The following is a 13,288-nucleotide window of genomic DNA, read 5'->3' as shown; positions in this document are numbered from 1 at the left end:
ATGTTCATAAAACTTATATAAAAATGAACATTCAAAAATTAGATAAAAATAAGTATACAATAACTTTTAATATCTTCATGTGAACACAAACTAAAATGTCACCAGATAATATGCACTTAGTGTGAAGCTTGTCATTAAAGACAGTGGCTTTAAATCCTTATTTCAAATGGCCCACTAGATAATTGTGAATATTTTTGGCTGCCTTCTTATCCCGTATGATTAGATTGTCATTGGAGTCATGTTTTTAAATGTCAATATCACAATTTGACTGCCAAAAATCTACCCTGGGAGTTAGAAGTATTAAACTCTGCCATTTTCTTGTTGCTTATGTTTGCTTACATTATTAGGGTCATCTTCAACTTCTGGTTTCTCAAGAGGAATCTTTTCAAGCCTCTTATCCATTTTGTTGAGACTAGTTTCGTTAAAATTGGATAATACAATCCAGGCACACATAAAATGCCCCACGATCAACCGTTTGTTGCTTGGAACTTGCCCTCCTCCAGAAGGATAGCTCACCTGATTACCTGACATTCACACGAACAGAGGGTGCCAGTGACAGTCTGTTTATTAAATATTAGTAATGTTTGGTTTCTTATTATTTTAGATAAACAATAAATAGGAAACAGCCGTATTCCAGTGGATTGTTTTATCTACCCTAGGGTGCATGCAGTTCCCTTTGGAGACTGCTAAACTAGTTGCATTAGAAAAACCAAAACCTAATTTGAGTCTACGTACACTGCTGTTGAACCCAAAAACCTAACTCTAGAGGTGAGATCATATTTTAAATATCAATTAAATGGCTCCTCAATTGTTAGAGAGCAGAAGGACATTTAGGACAATTCAGTTAAGAAGTATTTTAGTACAGCAAAGAGGTCAGATGTATTTTTTGTTGTTGTTTTGTTTCATTTCTCTTTGAAATGAAATGAGAGAGAGAGAGAGAGGTGGGGATTGGAGAGAGAAGCAAAGCGAGAGGGGAGATTAAAGATGATGCCTTGGACAAGCCAGAGCTATAAGTGACCAAGCCTGGAGCCTGTTGCCTAGGTCACTGATTTCATTCCACAGTCAGCCTCCTCAATAGCTCTTGAGAAGCTGGGACCTAAAGTGGGCTGCAGGCTATGCCTTCCTGGAGCTGAAGGCTGCTGGGGGAAGTGCCTCCACAGCTCCAGGGCAGGCAGGGCTCCTCCCAGCTGAGGGCAGGTGACCCACAGACACTGTTTGGTGCCCTGTGTTAAACATGTGATGTGAGAACTCACCCAGTCCACTTCCTGTGGTGAGGCAAGAAAACCAGTCGTCAGCAGAATTGGGTTTTATTTTTAAACACAAGCAAAGCCGGCGGGGAGTGGGGGGGTGGGTGTGCAGGGAGGAACAGAGGGGGTAAGATAGCATTTCGGTGGCTTGGAAAAACAATTTATAGGGTCTGCGTGACTTTGTGTATTTCAGGTAGCTGCATTAGTAAAATATTTCTGACTGATGAGCAAATGCTGAAGCCAAGATTTAGAGTCTCTGTGGGTGAGGGGAAGGTATTTTCCATGTTATTTAAGAGTACGAACTCCTATTCATAAACAGTGGCTGTGAACCTTCTCTGTGGAATATCTTACTGTGGGTGGCTAGGTTGGAATACGTTAACAAAGGAAGGAGGGTGCCTGATTGCTGTTATTCAAGTACCTGATGTTCAGCTAGCACTAGAAGTTGAAGCAGTGGGGGCGTGTGTTTGCGTGTGAGTGGTTCACTAAGAGCTAATATGGAAGTGTTAATAGGAAAGCCATCCCTAACGGACACTGTGCCCCCATGATTTAACCTTTAAAAATGTGCTCTCATAGTTCCTGGAGATTGCTTCTTTAAAATGCATTTTAATTACATAAAATAAAGGGGAAAAGACAGCAGATTGAATAGCAGAAAAATCCATTTGAGTTTATAGGTCAGATCACGTTGTAACAAATACAATTACGACTCATACCTCAGAAACAGTAAACGCCTGAGAATCCAGATTTGTCTGGGAATGGGGTACTTTCACTAACTGAATAGCATGGTTATTAGGGAGTTACTATAGAAACTCCAAACCAGTGGTTTCCCCACTCTGATGTGAATAAGAATGACCTTGTGAACCTGCGAAAAATGCAGATCTCTACTCCCTAGCCCAAGAGATTCTGATTCAGTTGGTCTGCATGGGCCCTGGCAATCTGAATTTTCTTTTCATAAACTAACCTTTGATTGAAAAAGTAATAAATGTTGAATCCACCTGAGGGGAAATAATCCGTGGGGGGTGGGGGGAGTCTAATTCAGGTGGACTAGCAACCACCTGGAGAATTAACACACAGTAAAATATGCTTAGCAATAAAACCAGAAGGATCATAATGTGTCATCTGGAGATTCTGCACTGTCAAAGTGGTCACTTTAAATATAAATTACTAATGTATAGAACTGTGAAAAAGTTTCAGCTTATTTAGAACTCTGCTGTTTTAGACTCTGATTAAATGTGTTAACAATCCATGAGAATTTAAATTTTCAAAACAGACAAATTAGGGAGAAGTTATTAGATTAAAAGAAGACTTACCATACAAATCATTTAAATATTGTGATCTCAGGTACTTAAAATATAACTCAATTTGCATAATTCTAAGTCACGTGAAGCTTTTCGGGAGCATCTTTATTTTGCCAAATGAGATATCTTTGTACAGTGAGGTGCATTATCATGGCATGTTAGCTACTCTACCTGAGCTAGCATGTGGTATCATCGTTCTAAGAGACATACGCACACATGCCTCTGTAAAGATGTGCTAGTCTGTACAGGCTGAACTGTAAAGTTTTAAAAAAACTAAAACCAGGCTGGGCACGGTGGCACATGCTCGTAATCACAGCACTTAGGGAGGCTGAGGTGGGAGGATAGCTTGAGGCCAGGAGTTCAAGACCAGCCTGGGCAACATGGTGAGACGCCATCTCTACAAAAAGTATATATATAAAAAATTAGCCAAGTATGGTGGTGCACGCCTCTGGTCCCAGCTACTCGACAGGATGAGGTAAGAGGATCTCTTGAGCTCAGGAGGTTAAGGCTGCAGTGAACCATGATCACCCACCCCACTGGGCTCCAGCCTGGGCCACAAAGCAAGACTGTCTCAAATAAATAAATAAATAACATTTAAAAACTAAAATCGGCCAGGTGCGGTGGCTCACACTTGTAATCCCAGCATTTTGAGAGGCTGAAGCAGGCGGATCACTTGAGCCCAGGAGTTTGAGACCAGCCTAGACAACATGACAAAGCCCCATCTCTACAAAAAAAAAAAAAAAAATTAGCCTGGCCCTGTGGCATGAGCCTGTAGTCCCAGTTACATGGGAGGCTAAGGTGGAAGGATCGCTTGAGCCTAGGAGATGGAAGTTGCAGTGAGCTGAGATCGCGCCACTTCACTCCAGCCTGGGTGACAGAGCGAGGCCCTGTCTCAAAAAAACAAAACAAAACAGAAACAAAAACCGAACACCAACAAACAAAGACAAACTGGATTAAGAATTTTACTGTCCTCAAATATTCAAGGCATTTTATTTCAGGAGGGTTCAGATGAGCTTTCTACTCTGAAGGCCTAAAAACCCAAGAGCTTCATTTGTTGCCTGAAGCTGAAAGAGACAGGGGAGGGTGATTGCTGCTTCCCGGTACACCTCCTCTTACCTTAGATGCAGGAAAAAGAGGCCTCTAAATGTGTTTCCCAAGCAACCCACAAGATGGAGTTGGTCCCCTGGATAGTGAGACAAGCCTTTCATTCTTGCACCCTCTCCTCAGCTGCTGTATTGATACTATTAGGGCGCATACTAGCCTGAGTCTTCTTTCAGGAAAGAGAGCAAGAATTTCTGCCCCCTTTCCCAGGGAGTGGGTAGGAGAGTCAGTTAATTGAAAATCATTTCAGAGTTACTGTGGAATATTAGGAGATGGGGACAACAGGGATCATTCAAAACAATCAATATCCCAGAAACCTTCTTTAGGTCAGTGTGGCCTCAGATTCACATGTAAAGACTCCTTGGAAAAGTCCAAAGAAATTTTGATTAACATGAATGCTCAGAAAACATAAGGAGCTCTGGATAGTGGGATTTTGTAGTAAATAGTGAATTAGGCAGAAAGATTTTCAACAGGAGGTGAAAAAGTTTCCACCTCTTGTTTGAAAATGTTTCTAAAATCTAAGTTCATTCTAAAATATAAGTCCCTCACTTACTAAGTACATTTTTAAAATGGCACCTGGGCTGGGTACAGTGGCTCATGCCTGTAATCCCATCACTTTGGGAGGCCGAGGCAGGAAGATCATTTGAGGCCAGGCATTCGAGACCAGTCTGGGCAACAAAGTGAGACCCCCATCTCTATAAGAAATTTTAAAATTAGCCAGGTGTGGTGGTGCACACCTGTAGTCCCAGCTACTTAGGAGGCTGAGGCAAGGGGGTTCCTTGAGCCCAGGAGGTCGAGGCCGGCTGCAATGAGCTAGGATCACACCACTGCTCTCCAGCCTGGGCAACATAGCAAAACTTTGTCCCTATAAAAAAATTAAGAATTAGCTAGGCACAGTGGCTCAGGCCTGTAGTCCCAGCTACTCAGGAAGCTTAGGCAGGAGGATTGCCTGAGCCCAGGAGTTCGAGGCTAGAGTGAGCCTTGTTTGCACCACTGAATTCCAGACTGGGTGACAGAGTGAGATCCTGTCTCTAAATAAATAAATACATTTGAATCTTGATTTGCTGGATAAGACTTTTATAATACCACAAGGTTCTCACCTTCATTGGCTCCCTGTTGCTTCCTTGGCATGTCATTCAGAGCTCTCCATAGATGCCCTCAGCCTAGTCTCTCATTACTTCTCTTTTGCAAAAATTGCCAATTCACAGTCCTCTGAACACGACTTGGGCTTTTCTGCCTTGGGGCCGTCATAACATTTTTTCCTCATGCCTAGAATATCCTCCCTGATCTCTCTCTCTCTCTCTCTCTCTCTCTAGGTGCTCTGTTCTATCTCAACTTAAAAACACAGCAGAAACATTTCTCAAATACTGAGGTCCACAGTGGTGTCTACATCTTTGAACTCCCTACTGTAGATTCCTCCTATTCATGGTTGCTGGAAAACACTTATGTCCTGCTTTGTGGCATCTGTTGGGCTATATTCTCATTTAGCTTTGTTTATATAGGTCCTCAATCCCTTCTCTGAACCCTTGGGTCAGATGGGATTCAGAATTTAGACTTCTTATTTTAGAAAAATTATACAATACATATACCACATATTGTCTAACAACCAAGTAGAGCCTTGAGAAGCATCCCATAATCAAGCACCTCATGTTTCTATAATAAAACATGGATTTTTAAACTAAGTGAGATAAAGATGATAATATAACCTCACATCAGTTCGAGATCAGGTTTTGCCACCAAGTTAGTTACATTCAAGAAAAAAAAAACACTTTTTTATTTTAAGAACTTTGTGGATTTCAGGATTATGGAAAGGAATTGTGGACTGGTTTACCTAATTGTAGTATGAGCTCCTTTAGCCTGAGTGGTCTTGATCATACCCCATCCCACCTCCTGGCCTCCAAATTACAGATTGAACACACTGCCAGCCAGAGTAGATGTCCAATTAATATTTACCTAATGACTAATTTTTTTAGCCTTTGTCCTAGATGTCTGGGACAGTGAATGGGAATAGGCATAGGTGACAAGAGTCCAGCCTCAAAAAAGCCCTTGAATCTGACTTTGATATCTAATCATCTGTCTTTTTTTTTTTTTTCCACAAGTGGAGGACAGCCAAAACAAAGCAAACTAGTTATTTGTTCAGGTAATGGGGAATCAAGATGGAGGTCCAAAGGTCTGAACATTACATGATTCCATGAAGCTCTTGAGGGGAGACCACAGAGCTTACCTTTCTGAGGTCTCAGGGGAGCAAGCAATTGTTTAGAAGCAGCTGTCCATTTTAAGGAAACTGTTGGTTTTCCCTTCTTTATTTTCAACCCCTCAGCTCTTCCGCAAATAAGACTTCTCACTCCATCCTTGCAGAGAACTTCTTCTCTAGGGGGCAACAATGAAGTCCTTGTTGCTTGGAGGTCACAATTCTACTAGCACTGGTCACAAACGCAGCGAGGTGTGGCTAAAAGAACTCAAGCTGTTATTCAGGGGACCCGAGAGCTAGTCCCAGACCTACCATTAAGTTGCTATAAGAGGGCATACATCTTTACAATTATCTATGCCTTCATTTTCCTGTCTATCAAATGGGAATGATATGAATTCCACCAAACTCCATAGTATTCCTGTGACCAAAGTAGGGGGCAAGTGCTTCTTTAACTTAAAATGCTTTTGAAATGGAAGATTGTTTTAGCAACACTGGTGAGTTCATTAACCTGTCATCCAGGTAAGTGAATTCTTCCAGCCATGACTCAATACGTATTAGTTCCCTGCCTGCTGAGCTCTAATCCATCTTTTGAGCGCATATAAAAATGTCTCCTCCTCTATGAAACCTTAGCACTACCATTTATTTAGCAGCCTACCTTATGCAAATCACACCACATACTTCATCTCATATAATCCTCAAAGCAACCCTGTATGGCAGGCTCTATTATGATTCCCATTTTATAGATGATGAAACCAAAGCACAGAGTGGTTAAGGAATTGGGCCAAGGGCACAGAGTTTATAAGTAGCGGAGCCAGGAATATATTATATTATATATAATATATATTATATTATATATAATATATATTATATTATATTATATATTTAATATATATTATTATTATATAATATAATATATATATTTAATATATATTAAATTTATTTAATATATACTTAATATATATTAAATACATTTAATATATATTAAATGTATTTAATATATATTTAGTATATATTAAATAATATTATATTTAATATATATTAAATAATAATATATTTAATATATATTAAATATAATATAATTTAATATATATTAAATAATAATATATTTAATATATATTAAATAATAATATATTTAATATATATTAAATAATAATATATTTAATATATATTAAATAATAATATATTTAATATATATTCAATAATAATATATATTCAATAATAATATAAATTAATATATATTAAATAATAATATAGTTAATATATAAATATATAATATAATTAATATATTTAATATATATAATATATATTATATTATAATATAATATATATGTATTATATTCCTGGCTGCGTGAATTATTCCCTGCTCCTATAGCACTTTGTTTTTACCTGGTCTGTGGTCCTTAACCCAGTCTGTCTCTCCCTTACTAGACCGTGAGCTCTTGGAGGACAGTAGCCGTGTCTTCTTATTCATCTGACATAAAGCTAGTAGTGAACGTCAGAAAACTGAATGCATTGGAGTGGAATAGAATAGAATAGAATAGAATAGAATAGAATAGAATAGAATAGAATAGAATAGAATAGAATAGAATAGAGGAGAAGGGGAGATAACTGGATGAAGTAACTGGCTGGCCTGGGATTTCCAGTTCTGGAGTGCCTTGTCTTTCCAGACAATTCCACAAGACTTCCACCCACCTCTTCTGGTCACTGCCATCAGAGAGTTATTTGCCATGAGAGAATATGAGGAATAGGGAGTGTCTTTGCTTCCTGTCTTAGGACAAAGACGGCTATCACGATTCAGGAGATATTCTGCGAATACCTTTGGAAGCTGATGAATTGTTAAGTAAAAGGACTTATTTTTCCCGTAAGAAGCTGCCTCCAAATTTCTCTCAACTCCACAAGTGGCCCAGAGTGCCAAAAGCACAGACTATTCATGGATTTTCTCCTAAAAAATAGAAGCCGTGGAACATATCAGAGGGGGAGACAAGATGGAACAAGGAAATTCTCTTAGCACGAAATAGAGCACATAATTATAAGATTTTCCAGCTCAAGTCAGGTTAGAGTGGTTCAAAAGTTAAATGGCTGTAAAAATAATAATAATCACTAGAAAAAAGTAATATTTACTGAGTACTTACTGTGTACCAGGCGCTGTGCAAAGTTCTTTGAATGTATCATCCTGGTTAATTCTCACAAAAGCCCTAGAAGGTAGTCACTACTGTGGTTCCTATTTTTACAAAATAAGAAAATTGAGGTTTAGAGAGCTTAACCAGTTTGTTCAAGGTTACACAGACATAGAAGAGCTGGGGTTGGAAGCCAGGCTAGTGTGATAACTAAGTTTTAATCAGTATATTTTATGGCAAAATATTTTAATTATATCTGAAATAAGACCAGGTGGGAGACAGGCATTGCTTGACTGTTGAATGAGGATGTTCTCAGTAGAGTCTTGGATATTACCCTCATGCACTGCAGCATCTATTTCCCAAGAGACATTGCTGTCTGAGTGGCCCTGCACAAGGAGTCCTGGAGATATACATTCATTCCTTCCATTCATTCTCTCATTCTTGGGGTCTGAGACAACCACCCAGTCCCCCTACACTGCCCTACCAAGCTCCTGCCCAGCCCTTGGGTCTCTTAGATTCCCAAACCTAGGTGCAAGGCTTGGGGGTCTCAAATTGAAATAGATGTCCCTGTGAGCCAAAGTAAGGCTGCAGATGGAAACCCAGACCATTAGTGAGGCTAAAGAGAAAAGTAACTTCATCACTGAACTTGTGTTAAGATTTATTGGTCCATTCTCACCACTCTTTACTTCTTCCACTTTCATCCCCATCAACAGCTATCAGTTAGTGATCATTTTCATCTAAGACTGGCAGACTCAGTCCTCTAATGGCAGAGCTGAGAGGGCAGTGAGATCTGTTATACCAAGCCATAATCTCAGCCACTTAGACAGGAAAATTGTTTTTAGGGTTTTACACTGCCATTTCTGTTCACCCTTTAATGAATGCTTTCTGTCCATAAATGAAGCAGGGATGGAAGAAGGGGTGAATAAGTGCTAACATAAATTGCAGTGGGTCAACCACAAATACAGGCTTTCAAAAAAAAAATTTTTTTTAAATTTTTTTAGTGTGGGTTAAGGTGCTTCCTGATTTCTAAAGTACTTCCTGAGTTGGATTGGTATGCCAGATGCATCAAAATTGCTTTTGCAAACCTTTGTTTTGTGATCTATACATCAAAGTGGAAGGTCTTTTTCAAAAAAAAGATAAAGATAAAAATATAATGTGTGCTTTTCATCATTATATGTCTCTTACTGACTCACCAGTCACATGCTAGGTAATAGATATTGCAATTGAAATAGGCAGGCTCTGAAAGCTATGGTTGACCTTTACTTTTAGTTTTTGGGCACATAAGTTTCTTCTTAGGTATGATTCATAGCTACAAGGGAAAACTGGCAAATGGTGGGAAAAATACTTTTATTGTACATGCTGTATTTGTGTAAGTAACAGCTGCATGTGGCTTTAGCACCAATACCCCAGTTTTTTCTTTTATCCTGAATCATACGAAGGGGCTGGAATGATTGTGTGGTCAGCCTGACTGTCATCCCACATACTATGTATGCCATATTGCTTTGCAGCTCGGCTTTGGATCGTTCCTTGGAATCATTGGATCAAACCTTATTGAGAACAAAAGGCAGATGGTAAGTTTTCATCCCTTATAGAGTCAAGTTCTTCCTCTAAAAAAGCACAACATTTATGTGGATAAGTAACACATTTCTTAAGTTTGTGTGATTTGGTCATAAAAGGAACTGCTACTTTGCCTTTTCTCCTAAACCTCTAGGGAATGTGTTTTACTGTGACCCTGTGATATGGGATTGGTTCTCATCTTGCTTGATGCTCCCTCACTGGCCTAGCTAGATTCCTTATGCCAAAGGGATAGAATATTCTGGATCTTGCCCTTTGCTTTCCTCCTTACTCCCAAAGGAGTGCTCCAACCTATCCAATCAGGCTATGGTCCTCACCTAGAATGCTTTTGCTTACATTTCTGTTACTACAGCCCTGGATTATTGGTGGCCGTCACATCTTTCTCTCTGATACATAATCTTTTGGGCAAGTTTTCACAGAGAGTTCCTGCCTTTTAGGAGATTACAATATAGCAGACTTTGATTTAATGAGCAAATGTACTTGTGGCACACACAAAAAAAGATAAAATAAAATTATAAAGCCATCCTAAAGTATCTCCATTACCCATAGTTCAAAGCTAAGCATGTTGTAAGATTGAAAGGAAGGACAAGCATATAACAGAAGGTGAAGCTTCTATGTCTTAACAGGGGCCCACAAGGGCAAGCTGTTGTACTTTCCTGGTTCAATCTGAAAAGGCTCCCTCAAGGGTAAAGGTAGAAGATATAGACTGAATTGCAAGCATATTGCAGTTTTATAGAGTTGTAAATCAAGATGCCTGGTGAGTGGTCAGATGCTGATTGGGCTCCCCCTGTACAGTCTCTGTGGCACTGAAACTTTGACAATGGGGTCTATTTCACAGCAAGTTTAATCAGATAACGTAATAGCTCCAAGGACAGAGAACTCTAACCATATGTTTTCCCCCAGCGATATGGGGAATCACCCTCAAGGGAGTTCTAATAGTTTTTTTCTTCCATTTCACCTGGGCTGCCTCCTTGCCAGTTGTGTTTGCACTTTAGGCTTAAATTATTCAAAATAATGGGGGAATTTTAATTGTAGAGCTGATCATAGCATAGCTAATAATGTCAATTTCATGACATTGTTCATACATTATTTACCAATTCTCTGTAACACTATAAAGTGAGAATTATGGGGAGAGGTTTCTGAACAACTCCCAAAGGAGATAAGTATTTCCTCCTAGCCTGTTGAGGTGGGAGAACCCTAGGGTGGCCTTGATTTTTTTTTTTTCGAGATGGAGTCTTGCTCTGTCGCCCAGGCTGGAGTGGAGTGGCACGATCTCGGCTCACTGCAACCTCTGCCTCCCGGGTTCAAGCCACTCTCCTGCCTCAGCCTCCCGAGTAGCTGGGATTACAGGTGCATATCACCATGCCTGGCTAATTTTTTGTATTTTTAGTAGAGATGAGGTTTTACCGTGTTGGCTAGGCTGGTCTTGAGCTCCTGACCTCAAGTGATCCACCCGCCCCAGCCTCCCAAAGTACTGGGATTACAGGCGTGATCCACTGCGCCCTGGGTGGCCTTGATTTTGATTTTCTCCTTCTCCCTGGAGAGCAGCTTGATGCCATGTGATCTCCCCCTCTTTTCTTCCAAAAACCTCAGGGAAAAAAAGTGCTGATTCCATCTAGTTCTGAGGGTCAACACAGGCAGGCGGTCAGCTCAGGTAGCATCTATCCCTGCCCCTGGAAAAGCCTTGAAATTCCTATTTTCCCCCACATTGGGTTGTAGTAGCATCTTTGTAATAGTAGACAAATTATTAGGAAAATTTCTGTTATCTAACACAATCAGAGAATAGGGTAGCCTGGTTCTAGCAAACATTTGTCTTACTTGAAAGTTTTTATATGTACCATACTGGCTGTGCATAGTGGCTCACACTTGTAATTCCAGCACTTTGGGAGGCTGAGGCAGGAGGATTGCTGTTCTCAGGAGTTTGAGACCACTCTAGGCAACATAGGAGACCTGTCTCTAAAAAAATTTAAAAATTTAAAAAATATGTATCATACAACATTGATTCAGAGACTTCAATCCTTTGTAAAATGTCCTTGACATGTAAGTCTTAAGTTGAATGTCCTGTTTCTTCAGTGTTGCAGAAGGTCATGTAGAGTTTTGCAGGACCCGGGAATCATCATTGCCTTCATCAGTGCCCACTATAGCATCAAGTAGCAGTGTGAGGGGGTAAAAAGAACACTGGATTAGGAGTTGGTGGGCACCAGGCTTTTCCACAGACTAGATGGAGACCCTGGGCACACCATTTCCCCTCACTGTGCCTCCATTTCTACATAAATAAAATAGAGGATTGAACTACCTAATGTCAAAAGTCCAACATTATTTCTGAGTCCAAGGATGGAAGGGCCGTGCAGTCAAATTCCTTCATGGACAGCATGCTAGATACCAGCAAGCCTCCTCTTCATTTGGTGCTCACAGAATGAATTTCTTAGCTTTCCCTGAAAATGTAAAAATTGCTTCAGTTGCCCATTCTCTGCCTCCCCTGCCTACCTCCCTTCCACTCATCCTGCATGACCAAAAAGAGCATTCCCATGGGGTGGTAGGCTAGAGTTCTGCTTTGGCTGGAAGTCTCTTGGGAATTGCCTGGTCCCCAGAGGCAGCAAGTGTGAAAGGCTAACAGACGCTTTTGTTTTATTCCCCCCTACAGCTGGTGGCTTCTATCGTGTTTATCAGCTTTGGTGTGATTGCGGCTTTTTGTTGTGCCATAGTTGACGGGGTCTTTGCTGCCAGACACATTGTGAGTATTTTTTCGTCCTGAGTTAAAGTAAATAGGCAATACAACAAGGCCCCACTGAATGTGTGCTCGATGTGCAGTCCTTTGCTTAGTGTCATGAGGGTTGCATGAGAGGGAGAAGACACAGTCCCTTTTCTCAAGGAGTTGGCAGTCAAGGTGAAGACACCAATGGACACGCGGACATCTAGAGAATGAGGTCTAAGCTGGGGGAAGAAACTCCAAGTGCCATAGTGGCTTATCTTGGATTCCAGAGGTCAGAGAAGGCATTCAGTGGTGGTATGGCTGGAGCTAGGCCTTTGACACGTGGGTAAGATTTGAGAAGGCAAAGGATCAGGGGAATTGCTTAGAACTAGTATTGGGGGTAACGGGGTAGAGAGAGAGCACCAAGAAGCCACATGACTTATGGTCAATGCCGTCACCCAAACAGTCTATGAAATGGCATCTGAAGAAACAATTCCTGGGCAAGGGGAAAAACAAGGAATGCCAGAGAAAGGCCCTTTGCCTGATTTTCTTTCAGGACCAGGAATATAAATGTAGGCCCCTCTACCAGATCCATCCCTTCTGATTTTAGCTGAGATCAGCCATCTTTTTCATCATCTTTTTCTTCTTATAAAGTCAAATGACACATCAGTAACTTTAAACATCCATAATTCTACCACCCTAACTTGACAATTTTTATTGTTTTTGCATATTAGCTGCTGAGTATATACCTATTTTTGTAGCATAGTTGCAGTCAATCATAGTATGCATACTATTTTGTATTCAACAGAAGCCATCTTAATAACAATAATTCCTTGTTTTTGTGTACTGCATTTAGCTTTTCAATGTGACTTCACATCTATTACCTCATTTGAAACCCACAGTAATCCTGTGATATATATAGGGCAGGCATTATTATCCCCATTTGACAAACAGTATTCACTCTGAGGCAGTCTCCATGGCAACATAGGCCTAGTGGCTAAGAAGCCTGCAGTAGATTTTGATGGCAGCATGAGCTAAAATGGCTTCCTTTTTTCCCCTCTTCCTCTCAC

At 40.3% G+C, this 13,288-nt stretch overlaps 1 protein-coding gene across 4 annotated transcripts in view; it reads left to right on the top strand.

The window, feature by feature from the left end:
- The window catches only part of TMEM255A (transmembrane protein 255A), a 52,567-nt gene that overhangs the window by 7,701 nt on the left and 31,578 nt on the right, over positions 1-13,288 (top strand). For all 4 annotated transcript variants that reach the window (XM_016943731.3, XM_016943730.3, XM_016943728.3 and 1 more), the window contains exons 3-4: positions 9,460-9,522; positions 12,171-12,260. In XM_016943731.3, coding sequence (XP_016799220.1) covers positions 9,460-9,522; positions 12,171-12,260 — 153 coding nt within the window. The remainder of the gene's footprint in view (positions 1-9,459; positions 9,523-12,170; positions 12,261-13,288) is intronic.

The sequence above is a fragment of the Pan troglodytes genome, chromosome X, assembly GCF_028858775.2.
Source record: "Pan troglodytes isolate AG18354 chromosome X, NHGRI_mPanTro3-v2.0_pri, whole genome shotgun sequence".
In the NCBI taxonomy this organism is placed as follows: Eukaryota; Metazoa; Chordata; class Mammalia; order Primates; family Hominidae; genus Pan; species Pan troglodytes.
Note: the sequence above shows the minus strand (reverse complement) of the source record. Positions and strands in the feature narration are given on the sequence as shown.